General features: G+C 43.3%; 2 protein-coding genes across 2 annotated transcripts; both read left to right on the forward strand.

Moving 5' to 3' along the window:
* The first annotated feature begins 710 nt into the window (after nt 1-710).
* On the forward strand, nt 711-1,301 carry LOC104225879 (uncharacterized). The gene has a single exon (XM_009777761.1). The coding sequence runs from the start codon at nt 711-713 to the stop codon at nt 1,299-1,301; it is 591 nt and encodes a 196-aa protein (XP_009776063.1).
* Nucleotides 1,302-1,352: 51 nt separating this feature from the next.
* On the forward strand, nt 1,353-2,044 carry LOC138871734 (uncharacterized). The gene is made up of 2 exons (XM_070149632.1): nt 1,353-1,671; nt 1,788-2,044. The coding sequence occupies exons 1-2, from the start codon at nt 1,353-1,355 to the stop codon at nt 2,042-2,044; spliced, it is 576 nt and encodes a 191-aa protein (XP_070005733.1).
* The last annotated feature ends 7,320 nt before the right edge of the window (nt 2,045-9,364 follow it).

Here is a 9,364-nt window from a genome sequence, read left to right on the forward strand (position 1 = left end):
CAAGTGGATGGAGGATTGCTAAATAGATTTTGACAGGATCAAAGATTATCTGTCAAAACCCCATGTACGGGTCCCATCTGAACCTGATAGACCTTTGTTTTTATATATATCTGTTATGGATAATTCCTTTGGTTCGTTCTAGGGAAACATGATGCAACAGGCAAAAAGGAACATGCAATCTATTATTTGAGCAAGAAGTTCACCAGTTACGGGGTTAAGTATATCCTTTTAGAAAGGATGTTGTGCCTTGACTTGGGTCGCTCAAAAATTGCGGAATTATCTTTTTGCCTACACTACTTACCTTATATCCAGAATGGACATTTGAAGTACATCTTCCAAAAGCCAATGCCCACTATTAGGCTCGCAAAATGGAAAATTCTGCTCATAAAGTTTGACATCATCTATGTCACTCGCACCGCAATCAAAGTGTAGGCTTTGGAAGATCATTTAGCAGAGAATCCAGTCGATGATGATTACGAGCCACTGAGCACATACTTCCCAGATGAAGAGTTCAACTCAATAGAGGAAGTAGTTCCGATGACAACCATGTATGGAAAATATATTTTGATGGGGCTGTCAATATCAAAGGAGTTGGGATCGGGGCAATCCTCATCTAACCTATTGGACAACACTACCATGAAATGATACAACTTCCATTCTTCTGTACCAATAATACGACAGAATACAGGGCTCATATCATAGGTCTAAAGATGGATCTTGATATGGATGTGCATGAACTATTGGTTATGGGAGATTCTGACTTGCTTATCCGGCAAGCCAAAAGCAAATGGGAGACTCGAGACATCAAGCTTATTCCATATAGACAATGTGTGCAAGACCTAAGTAAGAGATTCAAATCCATCAAGTATAGGTACATTACCAGGTTTCATAACGAGCTAGCCGATACCTTGGCTACCTTAGCCTCGATGCTCCCTTATACAGGCAACACTCATATTAATCCATTAAAAATTCAAGTTCAGAATCAACACGATTATTGCAATACTATTAAGACAGAACTATATGGTGATTCATGGTATCATGACATAAAACGATTCCTGAAAATAAGGGAATACCTGGAGCATGCCAAGGGAGATAAAAAAAGAACTATAAGGCGGCTTGCCGATGGTTTCTTCCTGAATGGGGAAATTTTGTACAAAAGGGCCCCAGATTCGAACTTATTGACATGCATAGATTCCATAGAAGCCGAATGGATTATGAGTGAAGTGCATTCAGGGGTATGTGGATCTCATATGAATGGATATGTTTTGGTGAAGAAGATTTTACGGGCAGGGTATTATTAATTGGCTTATTATGGAGCGAGATTGCTTCAATTTTGTTCGCAAGCATCACTAATGCCAAATTCGTGGCGACCTGATTCACTGGCCTCTATCAGAATTGCATCCCATGTCCTCTACTTGGCCTTTTGTAAATCCTTCAAATCAAGCTGCAAAATTGCAGCTATCATGAGTGCCCAATCCTCCTTCTCGCCGTATCGTCATGCTTGGGGAATGGATGTTATTGGGCCAATCGATCCAAAGGCTGCAAATGGGCATAGATTCATTTTAGTTGCAATTGATTACTTCACCAAGTGGGTAGAGGACGTCACTTTCAAAGTAGTCACCAGGAAAGCAATGGTAGATTTTGTTCATTCCAACATCATCTGTTGCTTTGGTATCCCAAAGACCATCATCAATGACAATGCAACCAATTTAAATAGTCATTTGATGAAGAAGTTATGCGAGCAATTTAAAATTGTGCATCGCAACTCTACCCCTTACCATCAAAAGCTAATGGAGCCATTGAAGTGGCAAACAAGAACATCAAGAAGATTCTTAGGAAGATGATCCAAGGGTCCAGGCAATGGCATGAAAAGTTGCATTTTGCCCTTTTGGGATACTGCACGAATGCTCGCACATCTATTGGGACAACTCCTTATCTGTTGGTGTATGGAACTAAAGTTGTAATACTGGTTGAAGTAGAAATTCGCTCTCTCCGAATCATTATCGAATTAGAGATTAAAGACACTGAGTGGGTCAAGACCTGATTAGAATAGCTAATGATGATTGACGAAAAACGGCTAGCAGCAGTGTGTTTTGGCTAGTTATACCAGCAAAGAATGACACACACTTATAACAAGGGTCACGACCCGAGTTCGCCCTCTGTGAACTGTCGTGGCGGCACCTAGTCTCTACGATTAGGTAAGCCTAACAAATTGTGGAAAAAAGAAATGAAAGATAAAACTAGCCAAAAAAATTGCGAAAGGAACATAAATAAATGTTTAAGATGCCGCTCGGCATATACAATAAAAACTCTCAAACTAAAACAACTCCCAAAACCCGGAATCTCATGAAATCACAAGCTATGGTTACTACATAGTGCTCTAACTCTAGAATGTCTAAATCAAAAGAAATACAGAAGGGCTATAACTACAAGAGAGAATGGAGAGAGACTCCTCGGTCTACGGACGCGGTAGATATACCTCGAAGTCTCTAAAGAATCGCCTCGCCTCATTGATGGTATGGCTAAGCCGAAGAGCCTAGATCTGCACATGAAAAACATGCACAAGAAGGGCATGAGTACACCACAGCAGTATTCAGTAAGTGCCAAGCCTAACCTCGGTCGAGTAGTGACGAGGAAGGTCAGGGCCCTACTGATTATAGATGAAAAACAATGTAAAATAGTATAGAATATGACAATATAATTAAATGCTAACAGTATGAAGTAACACAGGATAATAAGAATAACAACAAATACAATGGAGAGAAAATCACAGAAAGAACGTAACATCACACAGAGATAGCAAACGTGGATCTACCAAGATATCGTCCTGTAGTCCCCAAATATAAATGTCCAGTGGATCTCCCGGGTGTCGTCTCGTAGTCCAACTCGTAATACATAGGGGATCTACTGGAATACCAATCCGTAGTCCCAAATGTAAATACCCAGTACTGGAAAAATCTACCGGGTGCAGTCCCATAGTTCTAATATAAATGTGCAGGGGGATCTACCGGAATACCAATCCGTAGTCCAAATAAACAGGCAAGGGGGATGTACCAGGATATAGCCCGTAGTCCCAAAGTAAACACACAGCAGCGACACACAGAATATTCAGTTCAATCCAATTTCATACCAAGGTAAAACAGGTATTTCTAACCTAGCATGCTACACATAATTCAAATAAATCAGTTTGAAAAAGTAAAGCAATTAAGTCACTTAGACATGCTTCCCTAAGCTAACAGTAGGCTTAAATTACAAGCAGTATAAATAGGGAAGAAAACACAGTTGTAGTTACTTAATGAAAATGGAATTTTCAACAATTGGCACATGTACGCACTCTTCACCTCACGTACAAGGCATTTCATATATCAACAATACCAAATCCTAAGGGGAGTTCTCTCATATAAGGTTAGGCAAGCCACTTACCTCGAACCAGCTCAATCAACTCGGTATCACATTCTTGCCACGAGTACCCGACTCCAAATGGTCCAAATATATTCAAATCAATTGCATAATGTAAATATAACTTCAAGTAACTAATTCCACTAATTAATTCGAAGCTAACACGCGAAATTAGGAAAATTGTCCAAAAAGTCCCTTGGGCCCACGTCTAGGAATCGGATAAAATTTGCAAAACTAGAATCCTCACACTCTCACAAATTCATACATACCAAATACACAAAAATCAGACCACAAACAACCCCTCAAATCCCCAATTCCAAGTCTCCAATTTCAAACCCTAAACCCCCAATTCTAGCCCTTATTTTCCATAAATTTCTTTCCAAATCAGTAGAATAATACCATATAAATGAGTTTGGGTTCGAAAAATCTTATCTCCTTGAATCTCCCTTGAATCCTCTCTCAATGACCTCCCAAAAAGCTCAAACCTCGGATAAAAATTGTGAAAGAATCGGCTAAAATCGCGATAGAAAACTTATATAGGTTTTTGGCCCAGGGTTTTTGCACTTGCGGCCATTTCCTCGCACCTGTGCTACTAGTTTCACATCTGCGAAAATCCACTTAAATGCACTGGCCTCACCTGCGCTTCTCTTACCGTATTTGCGGTCTCGCAGATACGATAAAGCACTCGCACCTGCGACTTTTGATTTTCCTTCCTCTATCCGCATCTGCGACTAGCCACTCGCTTCTGCGGCCCCGCACCTGCGGTCCCCAATCTGCAGGTATGATTATGACAAACTTCATCAGCTGAAGCTCTTCAAAATCTCCCAAATCCTTCCGTCAATCTTCCAAAATTATCCCAAGGCCCCCAGGACACCAACCCAAAATACGAACAAGTCATATACCACTATTCAAACTAGTAACAACCGTCGGAACACACAAAATAATGTCGGAATACCAAATCACCCTCGGATTCAAGCCTAAGGATTCCAAAACATCCAATTTCTGCTTTCGATCAAAAGGTCTATCAAACCTCGTCCAAATTACCTGAAATTATGCACACACATCACATTCAAAACTACAGAGCTACTCCAACTTCCGGAATTCCATTCCGACCCTGATATCAAAATCTCACTATCGAACCGGAAACATCAAAAATTCGACTTTCGGCATTTCAATCCTAATTAAGCTACAGACCTCCAAAACACAATCCGAACACGCCCCTAAGCCCGAAATCACCCAACGGAGCTAATAAAACCAATAGAATTCCATTACGAGACCGCCTTCATATGGCTCCGACTACGGTCCAAATTCTAAAGCTTAAACTCTCATTTAAGGACTAAGTGTCCCAAAACACTCCGAAATTCAAAACGAACCTTCCCAACAACTTACAATAGCAGAAACAAATACGGGGAATGCAGTTAATAGGGGATCAGGGCATTAATTCTTAAAATGACTGGCTAGGTCGTTACATCCTTCCCCTCTTAAAACATTTGTTCATCCTCGAACGAGCATAGAGACATACATGAAGTAGTGAAAAGATGAGGGTAACGGCTGCGCATATCCTGCTCGGTCTCCTAGGTCGCCTCCTCGACCGGCTGACCCCGCCACTAAACCTTCACGGATATAATGTTTTTTGACCTCAACTTTCAAACATGCCTATCCAATATCGTCACTGGCTCCTCAACATAAGATATATCCTTGTCCAACTGGACTGAACTGAAATCCAACACGTGCGAAGGATTACCGTGATACTTCCAAAGCATCAAAAAATGAAATACAAGATGAAATCCTGCCAAGCTAGGAGGTAAGGCAAGCTCATAAGCAACCTCCCCAACACATTGCAATATCTCAAAAGGACCAATAAACCTTAGACTCAACTTCCCTTTCTTCCAAAATCTCATAATGCCCTTCCTATGTGAAACCCGAAGCAGGACCCGCTCTCCAACCATATAGAAAATATCACGAACTTTCCGGTCCGCGTAACTCTTCTGTCTAGACTAGGTTGTACGGAGTCTCTCCTGAATCACCTTAACCTTCTCCAAAGCATCTTGAACCAAGTTTGTGCCCAATAATCTAGCCTCACCCGGCTCAAACCAACCTACTAGGGATCTACACCACCTACCATACAAGGCCTTATACGGTACCATCTGAATGTTGGACTGATAACTGTTGTTGTAGGCAAACTCTACCAATGGAAAGAACTGATCCCAAGAACCTCCAAACTCTATCACACATGCACAGAGCATATCCTCAAGAATCTGAATAGTGCGATCGGACTGTCCGTCCGTCTGGGGGTGAAATGTTGTGCTTAACTCCACCCGAGTTCCTAACTCATATTGTACGGCCCTCCAAAATAGTGATGTGAACTGAGTACCTCTATCTAAAATGATAAACACTGGAATACCATTTAGACGAACAATCTCCTAGATATAAATCTTCGCCAACCGCTCCGAAGAATAGGTAGTACACACAGGAATGAAGTGCGCGGACTTGGTCAGCCGATCCACAATCACCCAAATAGCATCGAACTTCCTCAAAGTCCGTGGGAATCCAACTACGAAGTCCATGGTGATCTTCTCTCACTTCCACTCCGGAATCTCTATCTGCAGAAGCAACCCACCCGGTCTCTAGTGCTCATACTTCACCTGCTGACAATTGCGGCATCGAGCTACAAAACCAATTATATCCTTCTTCGTCCACCTCAACCAATAGTGTTGCCTCAAATCCTGGTACATCTTCGCGGCACCCAGATGAATAGAATACCGCGAACTATGGGCCTCATCTAGAATCAACTCCCGAAGCCCATCAACATTTGGTACACATACCTGACCCGGCATCCTCAATACCCCATCGTCACCAATAGTCACATCTCTGGCATCACCATGCAGAACCTTGTCCTTGAGGACAAGCAAATGATGGTCATCAAACTGACGCTCCCGAATACGATCAAATAAGGAAGACCGAGAAATCACGCAAGCTAAAACCCGATTGGGCTCTGAAAGATCCAATCTCACAAAATGGCCGGCTAAGGCCTGAACATCCATCGCCATGGGCCTCTCCGTTGCTGGTAAATAAGCCAAACTCCCCAAACTCTCCGCACGGCGACTCAAAGCATCGGTCACCACATTGGCCTTGCCCGGGTGATAAGAAATAGTGATATCATAGTCCTTCAGCAGCTCTAACCACCTCATCTGGCGCAAATTAAGGTCATTCTTCTTGAACAAATACTGCAAACTCTGGTGATCAGTATAAATCTCACAAGGCACACCGTACAAATAATGATGCTAGATCTTCAAGGCGCGAACAATAGCAGCTAACTCGAGATCATGGACAGGATAATTCTTCTCATGTACCTTAAACTGTATGGACGCGTAGGCAATCACCCTACCGTCTTGCATCAATACCGCTCCAAGGCCAATCCTCGAGGCATCGCAATAGACAGTATAAGACCACGAACTTATAGGCAATATCAATACTGGGGCTGTAGTCAAAGCTGTCTTGAGCTTCTGGAATCTTGCCTCACACTCTTCCGTCCACTGGAACGGAGCACCCTTTTGGGTTAGCCTGGTCATAGGTGGTGCAATCGATGAAAACCCCTCAACAAATTGACAGTAATAACCCGCCAAGCCAAGAAAACAGTGGATCTCTATAGCTGAGGATGGTCTGAGCCAACTCTGTACTACTTTCACTTTCTTCGGATCCACTTGTATATCCTCACCCGATACCACGTGGACTAAGAATGCCATGGAATCCAACCAAAACTCACATATTGAGAAATTTGCATATAACTTCTTTTCCCTCAAAGTCTGAAGCACTGTCCCCAGGTGTTGCTCATGATCCTCCCGACTCCGGGAGTATACCATAATATCATCAATAAAGACAATGACGAACGAGTCAAGATATGGCCGGAACACACTGTGCATCAAATGCATGAAAGCTGTTGGGGCATTGGTCAGCCCAAACGATATAACAAGGAACTCGTAATGACCATACCTAGTCCTAAAAGCAGCCTTCGGTATATGTGGATCCCGAATCTTCAACTGATGGTAACCTGAATGCAAGTCAATCTTAGAAAACACTCATGCACCCTGTAGTTGGTCAAACAAATCATCAATACGAGGCAAAGGATACCAGTTCTTCACTGTAACTTTGTTCAACTGGCGATAATCAATGCACATACGCATAGAACCATCCTTATTCTTAACAAATAAGACAGGATCACCCTAAGGTGATACACTAGGCCGAATAAAACCCTTATCAAGCAATTCCTGTAACTGATCCTTCAACTCAAGAGGGGATATACGATACAGAGGAATAGAAATGGGCTGAGTGTCCGGCAACAGATCAATGCCAAAATCAATATCTCTGTCGGGTGGCATAACCGGAAGATCATCTGGAAACACATTAGGGAATTCCCGTACTACTGGGACTGAATCAACTGTAGGGGTATCAATACTAACATCTCTCACATAGGCTAGATACGTCACACCCCTTCTTAACTATTCGTTGAGATTTAAAGAAAGAAATAACTCTACTAAGAGTGTGATCTAAAGTACCCCTCCACTCAGCTCGTGGTACACTTGGCATAGCCAACGCCATGGTTTTGGTGTGACAATCAAGAATAGAATAATGGGGCAACAACCAGTCCATGCCCAAGATAACATCAAAATCTACCATGCTGAGCAATAATAAATCGGCTCTGGTCTCAAAACCACTAAGAGCAACTAAACACGACTGATAAACGTGGTCCACAATAAGAAAATCTCCTACAGGAGTAGAAACATAAACAGGGGAACTCAAAGAATCCCGAGATACACTCAAATACGGGGCAAAATAAGAAGACACATAAGAATAGGTAGAGCCTGGATCAAATAAAACTGATGCATCTCTATGACAAACCAGGAAAATACCTGTGATGATAGAATCGGAGGTGACAGCCTCGGCGCGGGCAGGAAAGGCATAATATCTGGCCTGGCCTCCCGCTCTAGGGCAACCTCTACCTCCCCGAACTCCACCTCTAGCTGGCTGAGCAGGTGGGGTAGCAAACTGGTGTTGTGATCATAGCCTGGAAACTCAGCGGGCCACGTTGTGGCTGGGAAGTCTATGGAGGTTCACACCTCCTAAGTCTGGGGCAATCCCTCACCATATGGCATCTGTTACCACACTCAAAACAAGCTTTAGGAGGACATGGTGACTGTGACTAGCTCAGGCTAGGTTTGTTGGACTGACCACTGAAAGCACCCTACGCAGGAGGCGCACTAGATACTGGGGGTGCATAATAAGGCTCATGAGGCCTAGGAGGAGCTGGAATACCACTGGCTGCTAGAAAAGCTAAATGAATGGGGCGACTCATATAACCCCTACCATGACGACCTGCAGCTAGGGCACGGGAACCAGAATAATGGGCCAATTCTTGAGACGTCTTGGCCTCCCTCTCCTCTCTATCCCGAGCATGCATACCTTCTATCCTCCGAGCAATGCTTACCACCTGCTGATAATGAATATCCATCTCCAGATCCTGAGCCATGCTAAACCTGATGCTGGGAATAAGCCCCTTAATAAACCGGCAAACTCTCTCGCGAATAGTAGAAACCAAGGTTGGTGCATGCCTAGCCAAGTTAGTGAAGCGAACAGCATACTCCGAGACAATCATAGTGCCCTGACGTAAATGCTCAAACTCTGCGCGCCATGCATCCCTGAGGCTCTGAGGAACAAACTCTCTTAGGAACATATCTGAAAACTGAGTCCATGTAAGGGATGTTACCTCAGCTGGACTGTCCAACTCAAAAGTACGCCACCACTGGTAGGCTGCTCTTCGATGCTGGAAGGCAGTGAAAGAAACCCCACTGGATCTTGATATACTACGGAGGATACGGTGACACTCCTCCAGAAATCCCAGGGCATCATCTGATGCTAAACCACTGAATACAGGAGGCTTATATTTCTTGAACCTCTCAAGCCTTCG

This window comes from Nicotiana sylvestris, chromosome 6 (assembly GCF_000393655.2).
Source record: "Nicotiana sylvestris chromosome 6, ASM39365v2, whole genome shotgun sequence".
Lineage (NCBI taxonomy): Eukaryota > Viridiplantae > Streptophyta > Magnoliopsida > Solanales > Solanaceae > Nicotiana > Nicotiana sylvestris.

Excerpts from the sequence above, each read along its gene's own strand:
- LOC104225879 (XM_009777761.1), top strand. The coding sequence starts at position 711 with ATGGATCTTGATATGGATGTGCATGAACTATTGGTTATGGGAGATTCT.
- LOC138871734 (XM_070149632.1), top strand. The coding sequence starts at position 1,353 with ATGCCAAATTCGTGGCGACCTGATTCACTGGCCTCTATCAGAATTGCA. Across the intron at positions 1,672-1,787 it reads CAACATCATCTGTTGCTTTG|CTAATGGAGCCATTGAAGTG; the intron begins GTATCCCAAAGA and ends TACCATCAAAAG.